The 26,903-nt window shown below is 39.4% G+C and overlaps 1 protein-coding gene across 1 annotated transcript in view; it reads right to left on the reverse strand.

The window, feature by feature from the left end:
• Nucleotides 1–2,276: 2,276 nt before the first annotated feature.
• The window catches only part of LRP11 (LDL receptor related protein 11), a 36,885-nt gene continuing 12,258 nt past the window's right edge, over nt 2,277–26,903 (reverse strand). Inside the window, 7 exon segments of the mRNA XM_032793110.2 lie at nt 2,277–4,250; nt 4,583–4,681; nt 9,278–9,334; nt 11,307–11,477; nt 12,419–12,628; nt 14,192–14,317; nt 16,718–16,859. Of these exon segments, the coding sequence (XP_032649001.2) occupies nt 4,096–4,250; nt 4,583–4,681; nt 9,278–9,334; nt 11,307–11,477; nt 12,419–12,628; nt 14,192–14,317; nt 16,718–16,859 (960 nt within the window). The 3' untranslated portion in view covers nt 2,277–4,095.

The raw sequence follows: 26,903 nt of genomic DNA on the forward strand, positions 1-26,903 counted from the left end.
TATGTATAGTTGAGATTATTTTTTCCACTATGCATTACTTAACATTTATCCACATTAAATTTCATTTGCCATTTTGTTGCCCAATCACTTAATTTTGGGAGATCTTTTTGAAGTTCTTCAGTCTGCTTTGGTCTTACTAAACTGCTCAAGATAGCTATCATCTGCAAACTTTGCCACCTCACTGTTTACCCCTTTCTCCAGATCATTTATGAATAAGTTGAATAGGATTGGTCTGAGGACTGACCCTTGGGGAACACCACTAGTTTCCTCTCTCCATTCTGAAAATTTACCATTTATCCCTACGCTTTGTTCCCTGTCTTTTAACCAGTTCTCAGTCCATGAAAGGATCTTACCTCTTATCCAATGACAACTTAATTTACCTAAGAGCCTTTGGTGAGGGACTTTGTCAAAGGCTTTCTGGAAATCTAAGTACACTATATCAGTGGATCCCCCTTGTCCACTAAGTTATGGTACTACCATCACTTGCTTAGCTTTTGATATGTATGCATCTTTTATTGTTCCTTCAAATTTATTTTGATCTGAAAAATATCCAACTCATGAGGGACCCAGCCAAAGCACCATGTGCCCTTGACATAAGTTTTTAAAAACACTATGCAGGTTAACACAGCATTTTTCCTCCCCCACTCCACACCACCTACCCTCATTGCCAAAAAACTATATATAACAAAACAAAAACCTGGACTTTTGCAGTTAAGTTCCCAAAAAAGGCATAACACCTATTTCTTATACACTAACTCCTCACTTGATGACATAGTTATGTTTCTGAAAAATGCGCCTTTAAGCGAAACGATGTTAAGTGAATCCAATTTCCCCATAAGAATTAATGTAAATAAGGGGCTTAGGTTCCAGGGAAATTTTTTTCACCAAAGACTATATTTTTTATATATAATACACACACACACAATAAGTTTTAAACAATTTTAATACTGGTACACAGTGATGATGATTGTGAAGCTTGGTTGAGGTGGAGGAGTCAGAGGATGGGATATTTCCCTTACTGCTAAATGATGAACTAGCAATTGGCTGAGCCCTCAAGGGTTAACTCTCACAGTCTACAAGGCAGCAGGAATGGAGGGAGGGGAGAGACCATCGCAGACAGAGACACACGCTGTGTGAGAGATGTGCATTTCCCTTAAATACACTGCCTTGTTAATTAGATCAGCTTGTGAGACCGCAGCTGCTGCAAGCTCCCTCTGTCCTGAGCCCTGCTCTATGGAAGATGGGGTAAGGGGCGTGCAGGGGGGAGGGGACACCCTGATATTAGCCTCTCTCTTCCCTCCGCCGTGGCACAGCAAGCAGGAGTCTCGGGGAGCAGCTCCAAGGCAGAGGGCAGGAGCAGCACATGGGAGTCGGAAGGGACACAGCTGAACTGCAGGCAACTGCTGTACAGGGAACTTAGGGGAGCAGGGAGCTGATAGGGGGCTGCTGATCCACCCTGGTTCCAAGCCCCCACAAGCTAGCTGCAATGGGCTGCTCTTCCTGCAAGCAGTAGACAAAACAGGCGGCTACCAAAGGACCTTAGAAGGGAGCATTGCACAACTTTAAATGAGTACGTTCCCATATTGATCAGCAACATAACAACATTAACTGGGACGACTTTAAGTGAGGAGTTACTATACGGTGCTTTTCGCTGGTGATCTCAAAGCACTTCACAATCTTTAATGTAGTGTGGCTCACAACAGCTCTGTGAGATAGGAAGCATCATTATTATTCTGAGGTCTTTACTGTTGGAGCTGTTCCACTTAGTATAAATTTAATATTTCAATGAGTTGGAACTTTAACTTGAGGCTACCACATCTCAGGAGAGTGCCCCAACAATTAGTCATTGGAAATGCGACTTTCTATAGGCCCTTTAATTAGTTATACAAAGTGGAACAGCTTCAGCAGGAGAGATTAAGACAGCAGACTGTGGCTGTAGCCTGCTGGTGCAGTTATTTACCTGGGCTGTACTAATTCCAAGAAGTGACTTGAAGCTGGGTCTCCCACATGAGTTCCCTAACAATTTGTTGTGCTGTGGTGGCTAATGCTCTGTGTGTGTGTGTTTTGGAAAACTTCAGAGGTCTCTGTTCCATCCAAACAGAGTGTGACACTAATCAGACATAAAAAGTCAATCATCTAGTAAATAAGAAATGCATGATGCACCCTTTCCTAACATAATACAAATGTAAACATTCATTTGAATAAATTAAGTTATAAAATTGTTTAAATGTGTATTGATATAGTGCATCCCTCTGGTTAGGAAAAAGAAGCACCAAATTTAATGTAAATACAATATTAGGTTGCAAATCAACATGGCTTAATGCTTGCTTACTGATAATCAACCTACCTTCAGGAAAATAACTAAGAAGTATAAATGCAAAATATGAGTAAAATCAGTGATTTTAAATTGTTTTGATTGAAATTAATCCACTCTGGGAAATAAAACTTCAGCCCCTTTTAATGTTGTTTAGGAAGGGGGAAATAGACTACTGGCATGATGGTTTCCAGAAAATGCAAGCTGTCTGGTGAGGACAATGTTAACATGAGAATTTAAACTTTAACTGCTAATGAACACAATACAAAAATTTAAGAATAAAATAGGTTTATTATCGCTATTATTTTTCATAAAGGTAATCAAGACTTGAACATCATGGGCTTTTTGATTAGTGATGTGATACCACAGCAATATTCAAATTGACTTTAATTCCTTGAAGTACAAAGGACGACATACAAAAAGATGCATACCTCATCTGTCTTGATTTTTTTTTTACTGGGACTCTTGATGGATGTGACACCCTTGCACATTCAGACAAACAGGACAAGCAGCACAGTATATATTTAACATGTATTGAACACATTTTACTGTTAGCACATTTTAAATTCATTCACACATCAATTACTTGCTCTAGTTCTAGGAGATTTTTATTGGGATAGCCACTGAAGCTTTAAAGCTTTGCTGGGAACTGAGGGTTCAATTGACAAGATTCTTAAATTTCTCCAGAAGCAGGAACGTCTCATCTGTATTTATATGGAAAGTTTAGTCCTGAGTATCAAGCCCACTGAAGTAGAAGCAGCAATAGCACTGATTGTGTAAGTCTGGTTGGAACTAACTTTACTTATTCCTGACAACACTGAATAGAACAAATCCTGTCCTCTAACAAAGGTTTGGCCAGGCCCAAGCACAAACCAAAATCACTGCATGTATCTCTTTAGAAATTCTGTGTGTTGGCTTAGGGATGGAAAAGGTGAACAAGCTATGAGCTTTAGGGGAGGGGACAATCCCATGATCTCACACATGTGCTGTTGGCACTGGTAAGTCCAAACATGTTCTGATATTTTTCACTGGAATGTTACGTTTGCATTTTTGAGTCCTAGCTGTAAAGGGATTTAAGCTATGCAGGATGGGGAATACTTTTTAAAAATCAAAACTGCAGTTCAAAAGGTGGCACTTTGCTTAGATGGAGCTTGCTATTAACAAAGACAAAAACGTTTCCCGTGCATAAGCTGCATTTTTAACAGATGCACAAATCTTCCTCAGATGGTAAATTAACTTGCTGAACAACAGTGTGTATATTTTAGAGGGCAACTCTCCAGTGAGAGGAGCAAGGCAAGGTGTTGACTTTCCTACACAGTTCTGTCAGCGTGTCGCCGTCCTCATTCGCTGTATCCCAATTACTCTAATCCTGGGCTACCATCAGACATGAAACACAACTATGTCCAGCTGTGTTCCTGGATGGGAGTAAATGAGGCGTAAGACTAAGATACTCTGCCATCCAGTGGTGGGCTCTCCAACCTGCAGCATTTTCTGCATACGATAACATGGTTATTTTTAGGCATAGCCTGCACTGATTTTTTTTTTTTAACCTCAGCAGGATTTAATCCAAATTACTAATTGGACTTGGTAATTAACAGAAAAATCTACTATATAACCAAAGGGGGCAAACAGATTTCTCACCTTGCAGACTTTAGAGAGAGAGTTCTACAAGGTGTTTTTTTTAAAAGCTTGAAGTCTTATTGAAGAGAGAGTCATTTGCTGGAGGCAGAGGCTCATGGAAAACTGCAAAGTGGAAAAAACAAGCAACCTAAATCCCATCTTTATAGATACATCCCATTTATGAGGTAGTCAGACTCCTCAGATGTAATGGGGCGAGCTTTTTTAAGTTTCTGTCTCACCAAATGCAGCCGACAAGCAACCATAAGCAGCAGCAAAGCAGTGATGGCCAAGCCTAAAGCCAGGGGTAGCACAGCACCTAGAGAGAGGTTAAGAAAGTTTACACTTGAACATACCAAAAATGGGGCGGGGAAAAATTACAGTTCTCTTGCATTTTTTTAAGCAATAGCACCCAGCCTGGCTGAAGTAATGCAGAACTATCTTGTGCACCCTACACTTGGAAACTATGACTATAAATCACATGTATTAACAGTATTGTTGCTAGGGTAGCATATTACTTCTTTCCTTATTATTTTTATCTGGGGTCTGTCACACCTTCTTGAAAAATACTAGCTGAGCTGCTGCTGATCTGATTTTAAAGATCAGAAATAACAAGAGAAAATCTGTAGATTAAATATATATCAGTCTTACCTGTTTCTGGGACTGGATGCCCCCCTGCAGCCTGATCACTTTTTGACACAACAATGCCATTTTCGTTTGTATCTGTCCTTTTCCCTGAGGAACTATTAGCTGCATAAAATCAAGCAAGAGAGAGATCAATATTACAATTCAGTGATTGAGGAAAGGGATTTGTCTCTGAGTATGTGACAATCTACTCAAGGTGCAAGTGGATAAATTTACCATACTCCAGGTTAAGAGCTGTTGATCCGTATATGTTTTGAAATAAATTTTTTTTAAACTTAAGTTACAAAGAAAAATCCCCCTACATCATGGACCAACAACAACAAACTTCAGCCATGCATAGGTAATTTCACTATGTACTGGCTAAGAGATAGATATAAGTTCCAAACAAAAAATTTCACTAAGACGTCATTAGGGATATCAGTTAAAACACCACAGAAGAGAGCTATAAATACTTGAAAACTAGGACATTTCTAATTCTGGTTACAGTTTTGAAAAAAAATCAAGTTCTGTAAGGAAATTAGGTCCCACAAACACCCTTAACTCTGACACATCTCCCTCTCCAACATCCAAATCTTATAGTACTATATCTAAATACTTTCAGGAGGTTATAAATATGTGGGGAAGGTATTCTAAGGAGGGTGAATGTGTTGATTTGGGCTCTTCAACTTAATGTAGAAGAGCTGCTAAAAAACTGTATTGTTTCTAGACTGTAAAGGGATAAGAAAGCACGTGTTTTATTGCTGTTAAGAACTGTTAAAGTTGAAGTGGTGGTTAGCCTATCCATAATAGCAGTTTTGCTTGCACAGGTTCTACAGAATTCAGCCCATAGTCTCCACTCATGGCTTTGCAATCTTATGTAATCTATGATGCAGTAACAAGGTGACTTAATGAAAGTGACAGGCTGCAGTTTGGTCTACACTTACAACTTATACTGGCACAGTTATGTCAGTTAGGGGTGTGAAAAAACTCACAAGCTATGCCGACAAAACCCCCATGTAGATGCAACTATGTCAACAGAAAAGTCCTTCAGTTGGCATAGAGAATGTCATTGGGGAGACAGTGTTCCTACAGCAGCAGAAAAACTTCTGCCAGTGCAGGCTGTATCTACACTAGAGGGCTAAGCTGCCATAGCTAGGCTGATATGACTCCATAGTGTAGACGTAGCCTAGATCCATCAACATTCTCACTTTCGATCTAAAGGATGAATATTTTCAAATCTCTATCATGCCAAGACAATGCAAGTTTTAGGGCCAACAGCTTATAGAGGTTCATCTAGCAAACATGGCTAAATGTGTATGGACAAAAGTGGGAGAACTTGGGGGAACAACACAGACTCATCACAAGACATGTTGTAGGATCATTAAGAAAATGGCTATTAATATAGGCTGGGCAAGGCCAACCAAAGCTAATACTGCTTAGTGTCCATATCTGTTGTGAGCTGGAAAAAAAAGACGAGGCAACTCCAGACCAGTTTTTGAACAAGATACAGTGGGCAACTGTAGTGCTTTCATACAAAGTGTGTGTGTAGGTTTTTGAAGAACAAAGGAATCTGGTTTTCCTTTGAAACATACCATTCACCCTAGCACAGTCTCTTCCTGGGTCTTGAAATACATTCCCTTGAGTCCTGCATGGATGTATGACCCCGAGCTAACAAGCTGGGTGACAGTTTTGCTGAGATAACTTAGGAGCACTGAGTCTGAGCAAGGATTTTTTTTCCTGATGTGACATAATGTGTACTTCAGCTTATTGCTTGTCTAGCTGTACATTTAGTACTGTCAGTCTGTCTGGAGTTAACGTTTGTATTTTGCCACAGGACTTTTTGTTGCATTTGTATTTTATGACTCTCACCTTATTTTTTTGCCTGTGCCCAATACAGTGTGCTTTTATATAGGATAACAAATTGGTTATACATTTAAGTTGTGGCTCCTGCTGTTGTGTGCCTCAGAAGCATGAGTAAAGGAATGGCTTGGGGATTCAATCAAGGGTTGTAATTCCCTCACCAAACAGTGCAGCAAGGCAGTTGGCATAGACCAGTTGGGACACTAAACCTGAGGAATGCAACATTGTTACAGTGACTTATACATGAAAAGTGAAAGTCTTGGGGGCATTCCTAAACTCAGGCCTCCTACACTGACTGTGATTGCTAGAGCTGCTGTTGCTGCTCACAGCCAGCTTGCCATTCCAATTTGCTTAGCTGCAAGCAAACTTCTATCACACCACCTCACAAACGTAATAGCACCACAATAGGCAGCCAATGGTGAGCACCGTGCTGGAAAGCAGCTTTAGGACAGCAACTGAGGCCAGGTCTACACTGCGACTTTAAATCGGTTTAATGGCCGACATACCGATTTAACGCTGTATCCGTTCACACGACGTCATCATTAATATCGAGTTAAACGGCTCCTTAAATCGATTTCGGAACTCCTCCCAAACGAGAGGAGTAGCGCTAAATTCGATAGTGATAACTCGGATTAGGGTTCATGTGGACGGAAATCGACGTTATTGGCCTCCGGGCGGCATCCCAGAGTGCAGCACTGACCGCTCTGGACAGCAATCTGAACTCGGATGCAGCGGGCAGGTAAACAGGAAAAGCCCCGCGAACTTTTGAATTACATTTCCTGCTTGCCCAGCGTGGAGCTCTGATCAGCACGGCTGGCGATGCAGTTTGAAATCGAAAAAGAGCTCCAGCATAGACCGTACGGGAGATACTAGGTCTGATCGCTGTATGGGGAGACAAATCTGTTGTATCCAGCTCCGTTACAGAACACGAAATGCCAAAGCGTTTGAATAAAAAACTCCAGGATACACAGCGCTGCGTGACAAGCGTAACGGGAAGCCAGAGACTCAAATGGACGCTCATGAAGGGAGGGAGGGGGTACTGAGGACTCCAGCTATCCCACAGTCCACAGCAGTCTCTGAAAATTATTTGCATTCTTGGCTGAGCTCCCAATGTCTGTAGGTTCAAACACAGTGTCTGGCGTGGTTCAGGGAACAGCTCCTCAGTTTATTTCCCCCCACCACCACGTGAAAAAAAAAAGGGAAAGATTGCTGTGCTATGGCGTTTGCTCAATGCACTCCGCGAAAAAGGCGCCAAAGGGTTGTCTGCTGCCTTCACAAAGGGAGGGGTGAGGCTGTACCCAGCACCACCCGGGGCAGTGTTTTCTGCCCCATCAGGCACTGTGCTCTCAACACGGAAGTGGGAACTATGGGATAGCTGAGGAACAGCTACCCACAGTGCACCGCTCCTGAAATCGATGGTAGCTTTGGACCATGGACGCAAACAATCGATTTCGGGATCCCACTGTGGACGCGCTAAACCGATTTTATTAGATCTGTTTTGTAATATCGGTTTAAGCTAATTCGAAATAATCGTGCAGTGTAGACGTACCCTTAGCTGCAATACAGAAGTGATGTGTCTGGTCTCTTGGGGAGAAGGTGTGTGAATTACGCAACTCAGAGGGTGTGTCTACAGAGGGAAAGTTATCTCCTTTTGATCACTGTTCCCAGCCAGTCCCCCAGAATCTGATGTCAATGACAGCTGAAAATGTTTTGGGGACCACTGTAGACAGAGCTAAGCCATGACCCTGTTGCAGAAAGTGTGCTCTCTGCACAAGGTGTCTAATATCTTTTTTATCACAAGCTTTGTCTACTTTGCAGTCTATTTCCAACACCAATTGGGAAGGGAGTGTAGGGACAGTGAGTTAGCCCATGGTTAATAACAGGTAATTCGTCTAGTGTACACAGGGTCCTAACTAATCCATGTCACAGTTAATCCAGTCAGACACATTAATGATCAGTTTAATACAGAGTTTTATATTGCTGTCCATCACTATAGTATCTGAGCACATGTAGCAAAGAAATTCATTTATCCAATATCTTAGTACCCAAAGGCAAGTTCACTGATGGGGAGCTCACTAGTGGAGGGGAGAAGGGAAGGGTGACATGTCCCCACTAGTGTTGTTAATGATCATTGTAATTTAAGAGTAAGAAACTGCCTCCTGCAACCTCTTATCACAAAGAAAATCTCTTCTCTTCATAGATTAAGATCAGCAGAGGCCATTATGATTTCCAGGGCTGACCTTCTGCATAACACTGCATCAAGTCCATAACTTATGGTTGAACTAGAGCAGTGGTTCTTAACCTGGGATGCACGCACACCCAGGGGGTGCGAGATGCCCTTTCTGGGGGTGTGAGACATGCCAGATTTTTTTAGAAGGTAAATCATCGAAAACACAAATTAAACACAGGCACATAAGTACAACTACTTTGTTTAATCAAATCTATGTATTTATTAACATTATATATTTTTTAACAATTACTGTAATATACAAACAAAAATATATCTAGGTTTAAAGAACTGACCTACTTCAACAATTTTTGATAAGGGGTGCAAGAACGTATTTTGGGAACCAAAGGGGTGCAGACTGCAGTAAAGGTTAAGAACCACTGAACTAGAGCATACCACTGAAGGACTGCCAGTCTTGATGGAAAGATTCAAAGTGATGGAGAATGTACCACATCCTCATGTAAGCTGTTCCAATAGTTAATTACCCTTGCTATTAAAATTTGCACTTATTTCTAGTTTGATTTTTGCCTGGTGTCAACTTCCAACCATTGCATCTATTAAAACACTTCATTTACCTTCCCTCACCTATAATTTTGTGACAATACACAAAATAATTATTTAAAAACAAGTCAAACCTGGCTCTGAATTGGACTGAGATGACGGATCCGTTGCAGTCTGTTGTGAAATTGCACCTGTTAAGGAATACATTAAAAAAAATCATATTTTGCAAAGAAAGTCTCATTGGTTGAGATTAAGACTTCATTTTAATATATTTTTGAGGCACAGTGGTTTATAACACTACTCTTGCAACACTGGGAGACATACTGTCAGTTTGATTGAGCTCACAAGTAAAATTAGCTTGGTGGGCCTCATCTTGTTATTCACAGGTGTAAACACAATGTACATGTGGTCCAGCTGAGAGAACCACTAGAGAATTTGGCCTGCCAACTCAGGAGAGGATTTATACTAAAATGGGAGTGTTGTTTATTACACAGAAGTACATTTGTAGATCTGTGTGAGGAAGCCTGAATGGCTTCTACTCACGCTATCCTTAGCTCTCCTCGGTGTTAGCACTTTTTTATCCTCACTGAAGACTGGGGTCCTTCTTTCCTTGATGAGATTTACTCCTTTAACCCTGCCTGTGCCAAAAAATGAAGCTACAATCTTTCAAGCAGAGGACTGAAGAAGTTTCCTTGAAAGCTTAACAGTTCCACTCATCAGCTGGCTGGAGGGATCCTATTGTGCAATCAAGGCGCTCTCTTCAGCCAGGAAGGACTGCAAGCCCAGAAACAAAATTTACCATCATTCTCCTATACGACATCACCACAAGGCTGATCACTATTGGGATATTTTGCAATAAGGGACTATCCTGTAATTGATTCTTCTCATTAAACCAGTAGAAACACATTGGTACTAGCAAACACAAGGTAGATTAGACTATACGTTACAGTGCTTTGAGTTTGTTACCTAGGACTTTAGGCCCAAATTATTGGAGGCTGAGGTGCTCACACCACACAGCTTCATGTAAATATTCTGTGTCAGAGTATTACTGGATTTATTCAAAATTCTTCAGAAAAAAGCAACACTGTGTCTTAAGGAAACATCTCATCCCAAAAATGTGTACTTGTCTGCCAAGCCTGTATTTCTTAATTGACCGTTTTATTAATTGATGTTTTTAAGCCCCAAACCCCAATGTGCTGAGATTTAGATTTTTATCAGTACTTCATCAGCTCAGACTTCCCACCATGGGACATGAAGAGATACTGCAGACCTTGCCAGCTGTACATGAGTGCCCTGCAGACCCATTGTTATTACTAATCCTGGCATAGTAGGTTTATTTGCTTAATCCCTGATAATTGAAGACTACTTTATCACAAAATGCACTTGCTTTCAATTATTTTGATAAGTATCATTTAGTTATGTTACTCTTATATTAGCATACTAGTAAATGTGCTGTAGCATATGCTGTGGGAGTTGTGACGTTGGAGAAATTTAAGCTATTATAACAATGCTGAGAAATGGGCAGAGATTACCACGGTTTTTGTTAAAAGTACTGGGTTAGTAGATCAGTGATATTCTATTCTACAAGGAAATTTTTAACTTTAACTGAAATGAGTTTAAATTCTAACTGAAATTTATAAAAGAAAGTAACAGTAAAAGCACAAGAATTAAAGAAAGACATAGTCAGCTGGAAATCTTTCCCACTTAAAAAGAGTGAGTTAAAAGTAGTTTCAGGTGCTATTCCTGCTCCTGACTCCCCACACCAATTTCTGTGGTTTTATAATCAGTTTCCTGTTTTTAGAAATATCTTTCCATTTCCTCTTTTTGTGTGTGAAAGGCACATGCTAACATGGGAAGCTGACCAAGAAACTGACTGAGCAGAGGTAAACACTGACACTGTCAATACAGAAGTGTGGACAATAGCCAAAGGAAACAAACTGAATAAAAGCTACTATTCCATTTTCCTCTCACTTTCAGTTATAATCTTTGGTGTTAGTAATAAATGTAAGAGGTACAAGGACTTCAGGCAGAATAGAGAATTTTAAGTTATTCCTCTAAACAGCCTTTGTTGCAGAGTTCATTTTACACTGCTGGAGCAAATATAAATAAATAAAACCCTTGATAAAGATATATTCCCTTATTCCCAACGGAGGTCATTTTTACCATGAATTTCTACACATTTACTGAGGCAGTCAGATTCTTGAAGGAAGTTGTTTTCATTCCCTTTGCAGCCACCATAGATGAAATGTAGGCAAGTGCCTGAAGAAACATCAAAGTGCCAGCGAGGGAAGTGCCCTTTACAAGGGCCGGCAGCGGGGGGCACTAAGCACTGCTCTGTTGCAACAAGAAAAGAAAACCATATTTCTAACCAGCTGTATCTCTGGAAGCTAAGCTCACATCTAAACATTAAAAGTCCATTAAAATGTGAGGGTCTTGTACTCTCTGTGTACTTGTAACTTATTCTTTAATAAAAGGCTCTAGTTAATTTCATTTGTTAATCATATTGGATTGTTTCAGCTTCCTGGCAAGCGAACTACCTATGCTTTGACTGCATTGAAAAGTCTGATTTCACTGCAGCTTCTGTAGCTTTTGCTAAGATAGTGTTCTGTAACTTCCAACAGTGATCATCTTCTTCACAAAAGCCTCTTTATCTACTAAAGAACAATATGTGGGGTGGAGTTGTTTTTTTTGGTCTCCACTGGTAGAAATACAAAGGTGTCACAAAAGACTGTGATACATCAGACACTGAACCTTCTCTACATTTACATCAGCTAGTCATACTCTTAAAAGTGCATTTCTAAAAAGGGAAGAGATCATAACACAAAGAATCTCCTTCTCTCAGTTCACATCAGGGCAGATACTATCACTCTTCCTCACACTAAGTAGTACCTTCCTATGTATGAAGTCCCATTGAAACTATTTTCCTACATGCCTGTAAACTGCCTAGCATGTTGATGTTGCTATACAAATAATTAACAGCAGAGTCCACAGCAGAAGTTTTCCATATTTGCTCTCTTTGAGTGTTTTGTACTGTTTGCCTCTAAGCTGGTTAAACTGTATTTCTAGCATTTTGGAATTTTTCCTTTTCTTTTTACCAACTGCTAGAAATGATGGCTGGCAAACTTCAAGGGTAAATTTTTAGGTATAATTATTAACTTCCTACAATTTTCTCCACATTACCTACATTATTAAGTGCCATCTATAATAAAAGGTGCTTTTTTTTGGTTAATAAAGATGGACTAACTGAAACTATTTTTTTTGTTTTTAATTCTTACCTGGCATAAACTCACTGATTTGTTTCTTTGGTCCCTGAGAGAATGATTGGTTAGACTTGTCTGCATCAAGTGATAGTAGTAGTGGTTGATTTCTTATAGTGTTTTTCTGGGTGTTTTCCACAGAGTTGTCTGCATCTTTAGTCAGTCCTATGATCCTTTGCTGGGCAGTGCTGATAGCTGCATGAGTCACTGTCTTTCGGCCAGGACTGACTGAATTAATGGAAATAACAATAATTATTTTTGTATAGAATTAAAGTGAATGGGAGTTCTGTGATAGTAAAGATGGCAGAATTTGGCATGAGGGAGTTTTAACATGTTTATCACACTCTGATACCACTCAGCATTCAGACCCCTATTATTTGACAGTTTTTCTTTGCCTTCTGAGATGCTGACTCTAAATTTTCAGAGTTACAGAGGATTTAGATGCATAGTTCCCACTAGATAATCCCTTGAAAAGAGTTATGTTCTTAAAAGTGACAACTCAGAGTGAACATTGTATGGTTACAGCAATGAATCAAATGAGGCTTTCCTTAATCTCACCATTGTCATTACTGAGCAAATCTGCTACCAGGAATAATCAATTCTTTGGATTTAGGATTTTTTGCTCTCCTGTTTTTTGCTAAACTCTCTTTAAACTGAAAAAACATCCTATGGGTCGTCCTGTGATGTGATATAATTATAAAATTAACTTTTAATGTCTCTGCTTTTGCAGCACTAGTATATAAAATTAAAATACAATAATCTACATATAATAATCATGCTTTTCACTTTATTATAAAAGTATAGATTAAGACTATAGAAGTTTAAAGCTACCAGTATCCCACAGTCAACCTCTAATTATTTCACAAAATGGGTAGCACATCTCTGAAGAAGTGTCTAAGCATTTTAGCCACAAAACCCACAACAATCAATCAATCTTAGGTACTTATCTTAGATCCCAATTACAATAGTGTCTGAGCACCACACTAGTACTATCCCCATTTTACAGATGGGGAACTGAGCCACTGGGAAATTAAGGGACTTGTACCCATGTCTCCAGAATCCCAGGTTAGCATCTACTGGACCATCCTTCCTTCAGATACCCAGGTGTTGGGAAGGTGCAATCATTCCAATTCAATTCATAAAAACACTCTCCACCACCACTACATAAAACTGAGAGTGGATAGAACTGACAATTTAATGTACCCTGGGACTATATTCCTTTCTAAATCTTAACTACACTCCTAATAAACAATGTACCATATCAAGAAGAGAGAGCATTTTAAAGCATAGTCCTACTGCAGAACAAAAGAAGGGCATAAAGTCAAAGTTGTGTGAGTGGTGTAAATGGGGTTGGGGAATGCAAGATAATGAGGCGGTGGGAATTGGCTGGATCCCATAAGAGATCCTTTTTAAACATCCCAACATTTTGAATTTTTGAAAGGTGTACAACTTTTGCGATGTGTACTCTGCATTAGATGTTCAACCTCTCAGCTATTCCTTCAGATGAAAACAAGAACCCTGGCCTTGGAACAAAAGTGAAGAAAGAATTGATCTTTCAAATGTTTTGTTGAGAACTATTTAATATCTGTTACTCTGGAATCTCCAAAAGTTCTAAAGTGATTTAAAAACACATTTCAGGTCATTTTTGAACACCTGTTTTCCATTAAAGGCTCTAAATATTATTCTGATTAGAGAGAGCTAACTGTGCACTGAGAGAGCATATTACTGCATATCTTATCAGAACCCCCAGCCATTGCCTCCAAGACAAGAAACAGTGTACTATGCACTCACAGTTCTGACAGAAAGCTTCATCAGATCTATCCGGGCATTGCTCCACTCCATCGCAAGCAAAGGTGATGTCAATGCAGCAGCCATCATCGCAGATAAACTGGTAGCGAGAACAAACTCCAGTACAGCCTGTGGTAGAACAATTCTCAAATTACAAGAAGGGAAGCCCAAATACAGGATACTAAACCTAAAGAGGTATTAATATTTTAACATTATAGCAAAACCCAAGAAAGACAACATGTAAAATAAAATGCTGCAGAAAGACTAGAACGAAGCAGCTGTTTCACACTATGTATGTTGACACAGGAGCTATAAAGAAGAGCCAGATCTTGCACCCTCTTCGCTATTTTGGTAGTTTTTCTACAGCAGGTGTTTGGGAGTTGGGTGTGTAACTGCCAAGAGGTCTGCAATACTTCAAACTTGTGTAAACATAGCCCCTATACTGAGACACCCCTCCCTCCCCAACTTTTTTACTCAGCTCTGCACTACTACTCCTTTCAGTGAGTGAATTTGGGAAACTCTCTAATTAAAAAAAACAGAGCCAGCTTGAGGGCTTGATAGTGCTGCTGCTATTCAGGGAAGAAGGAAGTTTTACCCTGCACCCAAACAGCAAAGGGAGAACAATTTTGGCTACAGTAGGGAGAAGTCAGCAGTTGGCTTCCTTCCTGTGGGCTCTGCACAGCAGCTCTTAATGGTGGGAAGCAGTTTGGTTTCTACAAAAATCCAGAGCAGCAAATACCACAGTTCCTGGACCACTCGCCCAGACTATCAGTAGGGAGTCTGGCTTGGGTTTAAAAACCCAGGACAGGTCCTAAAGTCAAATAAAAAGGAACATTTTGAATGACAGGGTTTTAATTCCATTTGCTGCACACACCATTTCATAGTTAGATATTTATTTCCTGTCTGTGAGTGTATGTTATTTTACATGTGCACACACATACACACTAATTTTGTTTTTAGAGCTGTGTGCTTTCCTTCTTTGTGTTGCATTTTGTTAAAACTGATCAAAGGACAAATGAAGGACATGATCCTGCATCCTTTATTCATATGAGAAGTCCCAGTAATTTCAAATGTAGCATGTACATGAGTAGCATTGAGCCAACATTCTTGCAAATGACCTTAATGGGAAAGAACTGGATTGCTGCCTGCCCTAATATTTAGATTTCTCTGGTAATGAGAATGTCTGTCTCGGGACACTTCAGCATTGCTGTTAAATATTAAAGGCTTTCCTGCAACACATACTGACCTTGTAATTATCAGGTGTTTACAAATCACTTTTGCAGCAGTTCTCCCAATCCAACATGTTTCTTTGGTTTGTAAAATGCTATCAACTCCAGCGTTTGGTTAAGACTGTATGAGCAAACCAGTGTGCGGGAGCAACTCAAATTATTACACTGCTGTACTCCGTAACAACAACTACAGTTAAAGTATGATATGAATGTACACTGCCAGCTAAAAACCATACTTGGAAAAACACATTTTATAATGGTTAGTGCTAAAAACACTGTAGGCTCTGTCTGAATTAAGGAAATCTGTACTAGTGTAACCACATCAACATCATTTGGGTTGCAAACATTTGTAGGGAACATTTAAAAGGAAACCTCATCCCCTCTGAAAAAACACCCTCTAAAGAAAGTTCCTGAATACATTTATATAATTAATTTGTGGCACGTACAAGTTATTAATTGGTTCTTTTACACTCTTCTGCTCATCCATTTAGTTACATTAGTACAAACACCTAAAGGAGAAGTGCTGCACTGGCGCAACTTAATCTGGTAACATTTCAAAGTATGCTCTACCAATGTAAGCACCGCTTTGCACATTAATCATAGTTACAAAGATGCGAATTTCCTTAATGTAGAAAGACCCTATTACTAAAACTGAGAACTTCAAGAATTGAAGTTACTCTCATCATTCATGCTGCTTGCCTCCCGCCTGGTTTCAGAACTTAAAAATACATAGTCACTTTCTAGCCAATTTCAGTTTCCATTCATGCACTAGCACAATGCTTCAATAACTGAGTTGCAAACATTTCAGAAGAAGGTTTAAAAGCATAATAAAAAACCAATCCAAAAGTGCTTTACTTTAAATAAAAATTAACAAAGAATTTTTTACGATCATTGGTCTGTGAATCTTGTTCTTATCAATTGCTTCTTTAGTGGTCTTTCACAACAGCATCTGCCCTGCCATATTCTATTGATCCTGCATTGAATGTACAATAGACCATCATAACATACCTGATTCATATGGTAATACCAAAGCTATGTTTAGCTTGCCCTACCCTGCATGTTCATCTGCAATAAAGTGATTAATTATTCAAACACATAAAAGGATGGTTTTCCTTCCCTCTTCCAAAAGTGTTTTTAACCCCTTCCCCATTTGAAATAGGAATAGAAAAGGAAGGAAGCTATTATTTAAATACAAAATAACATTATGATATATAGCTGCATTCCCATCTACCCCAAGAGACTTTTTAGGTATGCCACACTGCAGCAATCACATAAACTGTAATTTCAACCATTTTCTCACCTAATGCAGAGTGAACCATTGGAAGAACAGTCACAGAGATATTATCTGAGCTCTTTTGACCAGCAGTGTCTGTCACAGTCAGTTGGAAAATGTATACACCTTCTTGCAGGTGAGAGAGCTTCAATGTTCCTGGCTGTGGTACCTGATAAAAAGAGAAGAGTCAGAATGTTCATTTTTGAAATTCTAATCCTGGCTACTCTACCATTAACTGACATAGACACATTAACAAAACTGGACCAGTCACACATTTCTACAAATATCTGAAATACTTCTGTACGCTGCTTCTCAAGGAGATAAAATATTTCTCTTTCAAGTCAGACCAGATCAATCAAATGTAGATATCATTTCATAACATTTAGATCTTTTGATTCTACTTGAAAATACAAAATGTTTAGCATTCATGCACTGGTCTTAGTAATACTCTGTGCTCAATTATCAGGTGCTGCAGCTGTAGATATTAAGAAAACAAACAGGATATGTGAATGTCTACAATATCTACGGGATGATGGGTGAAATCCAATTTGGAAGCTTATTTTACTTCATTCTTCAATTGTAAAACATATGTAGCAACAATTTGGCTAGAAAACTGGGTTTTCATGTAAATGATGGGCAGAGTATTTAAAGAGCTTGGTAACATTCCACAGTGCTGCTAGTGTGTGCTTTAGAAAGAGGTTCCTCACATTTCATCTGTAGCCTAGGTTTATCTTACAATATGCTGTCACATCAGCCCCATTACACTTAAAATAAAGTTTTTCTGAGTTTAGAGAGGTATCCAAACTTCCAAGGGAAGTAAGCTCATATCTCAGTTATCCAGCGGGTGATATACATGATGACAGGTGATGCTGGAATATCTATCCAGCAGGTGATGCTGGCAGGTGAAAACCTCATAAGCCTGATGGCTGATTTTATGAAGCAAAAATTGCTTTATTCTTTACAGCTTTACTCCAGAAAGATTCAGTCTGAGACAGAATCTGGTATGAAAACTGTCAGCCCAAACTGTTAATGTTTGGTGAAGGTATGAGCAACTGAAAACAGCGTTTAATAATGGAAAGTATGGAGCAACTTGAATAACAGGGAGTGCTACCTACCCCACCTATAGTAAGTCAATATATTAAATATTAAAGTAATCTCTGTATATATATATATTTCTACAAGCCCAATAATTTTGATGGTAAAAAGACAAAATATTCATATAATTTTCCTCCTCACACTGTGAAATTACTTTTCTAATAAATGAAACATTGAATCATATTGGAAGGAAATACATTTGATTCACAAATTTGTGTTGTATTGAGAGAACATATTATTTAAAACTTCCTAAGATACTTTCCTGGGTTTCTAAATATTCTTAAATTTTGTTTTACAAACAATTTTAAACAAAATTCAGAACTACCACCTTTTTTTCAAATGTATTTATTTAGCACCATTCACCAAAGTAAAAAACTTTATTCTTTCGTCTTGTGTCCAAATGCAGTGTGGGTGTGATAATCTGACTATTCTCTGAGGAACAATATGTACAGTAACACAGCAATTTACACAGCTCATTTTGGCTTCAAAAAGTAGCTGTTAGTAAACTGCAATTTGGCAAGAGGCAGCAGCTTAAAGAATGAACAGCGGTTTTCACTAAGATATGAAATGTGTACCACTGATGATCTAATGACTTTCATAACTCACTTGAAATTTCCATCAGGTAATGCACTCATGCTACTCAAAAATGTTTTATCCCATTAGAACTCAGTTTTCCGCCTTTGCAAAATTGGCCTATATTTGTGTGATCCTAGAATTGCTCATTTTTTCTAATAATGCTACATTTCGAACTAGTGGGTTTGTTTTGAAGAAGTAGGGCAAAAATAGTACTAAAAGCACAGGCCCAATTCTGCAGGTCTTACATGCATGACCAGTCTCACTTATAACCTTGGAGATCTTTTTATTTCTTTCTGAACATGTACAGCTAGAGCAGACGCAGCACAAGTTTCCCTCCCCGTTTCAGAACTCTCATGAATAGAGGAGGCAACTCTAAGGACAGTTTTATTTTCATGCTGGTTCAGTCCTTATATTTTGTTAAGACTACCAACAAAGACACCAGTTACTGCCAACTCAGACAGTGCATTTTGTGATGTGGATATCTACTCCCCCGGGGAGCTACACGGAAGCTACCAACTCATTCAAAAAGAGGCTCATCAGATAAGTGACTTTTGTTCATTACTATCCTGGGCTAAATTCACACTGGTGACCAGCCGGTGAAAGGATCTGAAATTCTTTGACATCAACTCCCTGAAGATTCTTTTAAATTTCAGGAGCCTGCTTGTTTCACTCACAAGAAGATAAGAGCAAAATGATGCAATGAGAACATACTAGTACCCTGCATTGTTTGCTAGAGCATCTCCTGCTGGGTTGAGATTTTCAAAATATTGAAACGGTCATTTTGGAAGTGCTCTCTTTTATCTCAAGAGGACATTAACAAAGAGAATTCATTTTTGTGGAGAGGAAGAGATTAAATTATAGCCCTTTCCACCCTACTTTACAAACTAATTTGGGAATGAAGTTTATAAAATCAAAAAGCTCAAAAAAAACAGAACACCTCAAAATGACAGCTGGTATGGTGCACTAGTTGCAGTAGGGTGCACAGCATTACTTTCTTCTCATGCTTCAAATCACTTCAAAGTGATTTCAAATACACTGAAGGCATCAGAATGTGAAAGGGTGTCGACTAGTTCTTCATCAACATCACTTTTTTACATGATTTATTTTTTTCCCCATGGGGAAAAAAAGGTTTGTATTACTGGTCATTAGTTAGACTGGGTTTCATAAAATCCAGATTCCACTGTATTTAACAAATAGTTTTCCCTTATTTGATTCATTTGGTTGACCAGTAAGTGTCTGCAGCCTGGGAACCATAATCTAAAAATGATTAAACACTTGCCAACCCTCCTCCAAAGCCCACAGTCTGTCTGTCTCAGGAAAACACCACAGTTATTATATAGGAAATTCTATTCACATCTAGTTATAAATTACAGTAAAGTTACTCAATACAAGGGGCATCCTCCAGTGGTATAAATATGATATAGATGCTCCCCTTCCCTAAAGAGGAAAAGGAGATATGATCAGAGATAAAGAAGGGTTGCTGGGATATCCGTGCATCATATTGATCATTGGCTGTGGATTAGCCTCTTGGGGCCATTTGCAGCTGGTGTATCTCTGCGCTGAGGGTCTTGCCCTGAACATAGCCAGCACCAGAGGAGTGCAAATGTGAGCTTTACATCACCATTGCACATACATTCCCTGACCTGAAATCTCTGCAGATTCGCTACCCCTGAGTCTGATCCTTTGTACTTCAATTACTATTAATGCTCCAAAGTGTATGTTAATATAAAATGATAAATAATGTATTTTAAAAAATAATCTCTAAGGCTTCAATCCAAATGAGGATCCAGCAGTGGCATCTCATTGCAATTTGTAGGTAGAAAGGATGTTTACCTATGTTCTGTAACCAGACTAAGCCTTGAACATGTATCCTAATAATGTATAACACAAGTGCAATTTGTTGTGGAAAAGGAACCTTAATCTTAACCCCAAGTTTTTAAGTGAGTTAGGGAACATGTTTAAAATCCTGTCTACACTACATATTGCAGCCATGTGATACTTAGGACCTCTGACTTGGCAATATTTGAAACATGGACGGAGCCAAAGAAAATTGAGACAGAGGATATTGGAGAGCCAGTGGAAGCTGAGAGAGCACTCTGGAGCTGCTTTAGGAAACTAAAGGTATATCTATACTTTGAGCTGGAGGTGTGATTTCCAGCTCAGTTAGACATACCCATGCCAGCTCTGATTGCACTAGTGTGCTAAACATATAAGTATAGTTACGGTGGTACAAGTTAGCCTCCCCAAGTTCCCAGGCAGAGTTGTACTCGGAGTGGCTAGCTCATCCTTAAGAACTGCCTTGCTGCAGCTACACTTCTAAGTTTAGTGCGCTAGCTCGATCAGAGCTAGCGTGGGTATGTCTACCTGAGCTGGAAATTACACCTCCACCTCTAAGTGTAGATGTACTCAGAGGCAAAGTACTGGAGTTATCAGGTGGGAAAAAGGAAGAAGAGCCAGAGTTTTAGAGTTGGATAGACACAGATGACACAGAGTACCAGAAAGGGCCATTAGGGTAGAGAGATTATGGCACACAACACTGAAAGATGAGGCAAAAAAATGTGTCAGAAAGTACTTGTGGTGGGATGGGAACTGGGACAGACCAGCAAAAGGACAAGGGCAAGACATAAATGGAGTGGTCCATGGAAACTCTGATGGCACAATAGGGTATCTGGGAACAAAGTAAAGATCAGAGATGCTCAGCAAGTGTGCAGAATGAGCTGCCAGGTATAGTGTCTAGACAAAACAGTACATGTAGATTTGCTGTCTCCAGTCACTGCTTGTTTTGCTCTTGCACTTATAGCTGAAGCTACTTATTTTGTTTAAACGCTGTAATCCAGGGCATCATCCAATGACCATATGATAACCAATTTGTTGCATTTGCATTAGGGATTGTCAACAGGAGAAAACCAATGGAGATACTATTCTTGATCAAAAGTCATTTGTACTCCCTAATAATTACTGGGCTTCCAAAGCAGAGTAATTATTCTGGAATAAAATTGCTACTATTCTGGAACGGAGTGCGCATATGGAGAGCTATTCTGGAATAGCTATTGCAGAACAGTCTATTCCACAATAGCAAATTCCAGTCAGTTTCCCCAAGCAGACCAGCCCTTAAGGGTATGTCTACACAGCAGCTGGGAGTGAGCTTCCTAGCCCAGGTATAGACTCACACAAGCTCTGCTCAAGCTAGTGTGCTAAAAATAGCAGGTGGTAGCTTGGGCTAGCCACCTAAGCTCAGACTTGGAGGCTCAGGAATTCTTGGACTCAGGCAGCTAGCCTATGCCTGCTGCTGTCCATGCCATAACATCCACACTGCTGTTTTTAGTGTGCTAGCTCAAGCAGAGCTAGCACAAGTCTCTCTTCCTGGGCTGTGAGGCACACTCCCAGCTGGAGAATAGACATACCTTATAAGAACCTGGACTGAAAATGCTCAACAATATGTACAGCAATGCTGTAATGAAAATGATTAGAACAATGTCAAGAAGGAAAGAGATGTTAGTTCAGAACACCTTAAATAGTTGTTTATATAGTATTAACAGTTAACAAACTAACCAAAAACTAGCAAAAATAACTAATATTACATATTTCTGGGGAAAACATATTTAGATGAGCAAGACAAATATTTGAGGAATGAATTAAAATGTTTTTTGAATAGCTGTGACTCAATTGTAATCTTGGCAAGTGCTTATGCACACAAATCCAGTTAAGAGTGTACTGTGCCTAACTCCCCCATACAGTCACTGAAATTCAATTCTTCATGCCTGCCATGTTTAAAAGGACTCAAAAGCCATTAAAATTTAAAGGAATTTCAATAGTAAAAACAGTAAATAAAGAAAAACGGCAAATTTTAAAAATCACTTCACTACAGAAAGGGAAATATAGGTCCACATAATGCGCCAGAGAGGTATAAAGGACATTGGTGTAACTAAGAATCAGGGCCTCTTGTCTACAGTATATTTACTCACCTAAATTTTTTGGCACAATATCTCTTTAGTAATTTAAATAATAATTTTTTTTTTAGCATGTTATGTATAGGATAGTTCACCAATAGTGACTGCAAAAATGGGCTTTCCTTAATGTAAGTGTATTAAATATTTAAACTGAAGTTTTTTTTATGCTTTTATAAATTGTATAAGGTGCCTAACGTTTCATGTAGGCACTTCTGATCATTTGAAATAAATAAACATTAATAAATATTTATAAATGGCATTGGAACATAAATGTTTTTAAAAGAATCTTATAGTTAATATTAATTTAAACTGCATACAGAAATTACTTTCACCCTATAAACTAATTAACAATAATTAAAAAAACAAAATGACAGTTTCTATAAAATGTAGAGTGGCTTTTTTAACTTGACATCAATTTCTACTCACCAATTCCACATACTAACAGTAACGTACTTCAGTATTTAGAAAACAGTAATCTAAAAATCTATGATAAATTTATACAAATGAAGAACGCATGGCTGTTTGTGGCTAAAGATAACCACAAGTCCCAGGTGCATCCTGAAGCACAAACTGAAGACAAGCGTCTATCACCCCAGAAAAATGCGGTTATCCTATTGTAACCATACTCCCTAGAGTGTGATATTCCATTTTAAAAATTGAAAAAAACAGCAAGGTTAAGTAATTTCGAGACATGAAGAGGTTCTTCCTATTTGGACTAGTTAAAAACTTAGGCCTCAAATGAGCAAGTAGCTCTGCGGGTGGACCCTTGCACCCATGTGGATCTTCTACAGTCTACCCTGAAATCAGTGGGACACTACACAGATTTGTTCATTTTCGAAGTAGAATTCTTACTGTTGTGATGGGGCAAGGTCAGATGGCTACAGTAAAGTAGTAAGGAACACGTATGTTAGCCCCAGGCTAACCAAATCCCTAGGACCATGGTAACCAAATGGCAGTTGCTCCAGATTAATCAAGACACCTGGGGCCAATTAAGATCTTTCTAGAAGGCAGTGGAGATAGCTACATTGATTGGGCCACTTGAAGCCAATCAAGGGCTGGCTGGAACTACGTTAAGCTTCCCAATTAGTCAGTGAGATTGTGTGTCATGTAGGAGCTTGGAGCAAGAGGTTGCAAGGACTGAAAATGTTACATGCTGGAGGTTGAGGAGCACAAGCGTATCAGACATCAGGAGGAAGGTCCTGTAGCGGAGGATAAAAGAAAGGGTTGTCTTGAGGAGGCCATTGGGGGAAGTGCCCAGGGAGTTATGTAAGCTGTCATGCCAGCTGTTTACAGGAGGCACTACAGAACAGCGGCAATCCACAGGGCCCTGGGCTGGAACCCAAGAGTAGAGGGTGGGCCTGGGTTCCCCCCAAACCTCCCAACTCCTGATCAGACACAGGAGAAGCTGACCCAGACTGTGGGTTCCGCCAGAGGGGAAGATGACTGAAGTGAGCAAATCCGCCAATAAGCGCAGGACCCACCAAGGTAGAGGAGGAACTTTGTCACACTGTATAAATCTTCCAAAACCATGTATGTAGGTCATGACTTAAACTTTCATGCATGTGCCTATTTCAAAGTGTTACTAAGTATTTGCTGCTGTATGATGATGCTTAATTGTTACTGCCATGAATGTTCTAGAACTTTTTTCTTAACAGCCTTGGGGTGCTGAGCACCTTCTGCAAAGTGTGACATGCTCAACATGGGAGTTGAGGGTATACATGGTAGATAAGAGGGGTACTGAGCACTTTACAGTACTGAGCCCAATGCAAGGAATGCTCAACACTAATAAAAATGAAGAGAAATTCTGTGGAATTCTTTCATTTGATCAATTTACAATTATTTTTTAAAACTTAAAAGACCTCAGTTTTTCAGCACAAATGACAGTAGCACTCTAGAATTAATGGTTGCTTTATAACATGGTTTATTGATAAATTCACTTTTCTCTTGTGCAATTAATCTCCCTGATGTTACTTATTCTTATTCTGCAGCAGAGTAGTTTGCTCCATGGGCTGGAGAGTCTAGGGCTAACCTAATCCTGATTACAGGATGAGCCTCACCTGAGTGGGATCAAGTTATTACCTATAAAGGGCAGCAGGTGACTACAGGAGGGAAGAGATCAGAATCTGCTCGGAGCGGGGAGGCTTCAGCAGAGTCCTGGGTGTTGAGACTAAAAGATTCTAGCCAGAAAGAATGGGAGTAGCCTGCTAATGCAAGATGGACCCTGAGCAGGTAAGGGAACGTGCAAAAGCTTCCCAGGTAGGGAGGCCTGGGAGTTGGAAGAGAAATGTTTGTTTGTGGGACTTTAATGTAGCACTGAGTTTTATTTTGAGTTATTTTCTGTGAATAAACCCAGATACCATGGAGAGGTGTTTTTTTTTCTTCTTTTTTTTAGGTAAAAAAAAAAGCATGTGGAGTCTGTATAAGGAGGCCTCTGAGGGAGACCTTATTAACAGGACTCTGTAGAAGCACTTGTGGTCATAAGGAGGTGCATGGGAGGTGACCAGCCCTGTTACAAGCCTTATGACCTTTTTTCCACCTTCCACTGGGATTGGGTTCTGGATCTATCTTGATTGTTCTAATCCTTGGCTGAAACTAAACAGAAAATTATAATAAGCCACCTGTCACATACTTCAGTAGCTACATTCTGTAGGCAGCAATTTGACAAGCAAATTATTCTCTAGCTAAAATTATCATGAAAGAAGTTTCTGTCTACTGATTGCCTGCCTGTAGATGACAGGATCTGTTTATAATCACCCCTATCTCCCCCTGTGCCATCTACTTGCTCTTTTGTGCATAAGTGCAATGTAACAGCTGTCTATCTTGTTTAAACACACAGCCCCAGTCTTGGTGCTTTTGGATTTATGTACCATTTTAAAAATGGACAATAAAGTCAAATATCAAAATAATAAAAGTCAAGGTAAAAAAACAGAATATTTGTATAAATTATGAATATTAACTAAACTGTAATTATCTATTAATGGATGAAATCCTGACTCCATTGAAGACAATGGGAAAACTCCCACTGACTTCAGTGCAGCCAGGATTTCACCTATTAAGGATGAATTTGTGAAAAGTGTTTGTTTCTGTTAAACAGATCTACTCTTTCACAGATATTCACTTTGGCTCCAATACTATGGTTCTTTCACACACACAAACTACCATTGATTTTAATGTGACTTTTCCAAGCTTACATAATTCCAAGATTGACCTCTCAATGTTATTGACTATCCTTTGGTTTGAATCAAAGATGACAACATTAATGCATTTTATTTTAACATGAAAACTTTAGATTTAGATTTTTTTTTGGTGTTCTGGAAGCCTACTTCCATACTACATATTAATTTAAAGGAACTTTTTAAAAAACATTTTTGGTTTTCATATGACAATTCCTTTCAGCACTATTTTTTATAAAAATTATTTAAATGTAGTGATCCTGAAAGGTGCCTGGATAATGAGATATTCAGTTTATTTACAAAATAGGTAAAAGGCTTTTGTTGAATTTCATTCAGCTCCCCTATGGAGAGTGCATAGCTAATTAATGCCTTCCAGACCTTCTAAATTCTGCATCAACAAAACATTAAATTAAGATAAACAGACTAGCAATGATACACTAACGTGACAGACTCAAGTTTTGAAATCACCTCTAGTCACTTAGCAGTGGGATGATTGGAAACCAGCTCAGTTGTGTTTGCAGTTTCTGTGACAGAGTCCAGTGATAGCAGGTGAGTTTTTCAGAACTGCTCAGCACTGGCTTAACCATCGCTGAGGGTTTTTGAAAATCCCATCCTGTATGTTCTGCAAGTAGTGTGGCAATACATACATTCCTGTACATAAATTCAATAATTAGCCATCAGAGAAGGCCACGTGCTTTCTTATCCGTTTATAAAGAATCACTACTTTTAGCTGTAATATGTGGACCTTTAGTTAAGAATCTATATGCAAATACAGTAAAACCTTAAACTATCACCCAAGGGACTAAAAATTTTAGTCTACACTACAAAGTTTTGTCAGCAAAAGTTATGCCACTTTAATTAAAGCAATGCAATTAAAATCACTGTTGCACGTCCACGCTAGCTTGTGTCGGCAGAGTGTATCCACACTAGCAGCTCCTGCATCAACACAGAGAGCAGTGCACTGTGGTAGCTATCCCACTGTACAACTGGCTGCAGGGTGCTTTGGGAAGGGTTTGCAATGCCTCATGGGGGCAGTACAGTGTCACGTGATGCAGGTTTCTCAATCCCATCATTGCAAGGGCATCCTAGTAGATTTTCAGTGGCTTTCAACTGAAGCATGTGGGGGAAGGGAGAGGAGAGTGGTACATCTGGGGCAGGGGAGACAGCAGGCTGACTGATCAATCCTGAGGCATGAGGAGGGGGACACCCCCTGACACAACAGGGCTGGCTCTGTTTGGCACAGCAGGCTCTCCCGAAGCAGCCCCCTCTACCTGTCTGCATATGGTTCTGTCTGTGATTCTTTCCAAGTTCTCCCACTGCCTCCTCAGCTGCCGGGAACAGCATCCTGAGCAGCTCTGTGAGCTCTCAGTTCTGAGGAATGTCAAAACAGCACAGCAGTATCTGGCCCCCCTTCCCTGA

Source organism: Chelonoidis abingdonii, chromosome 3 (genome assembly GCF_003597395.2).
Source record: "Chelonoidis abingdonii isolate Lonesome George chromosome 3, CheloAbing_2.0, whole genome shotgun sequence".
Lineage (NCBI taxonomy): Eukaryota > Metazoa > Chordata > Testudines > Testudinidae > Chelonoidis > Chelonoidis abingdonii.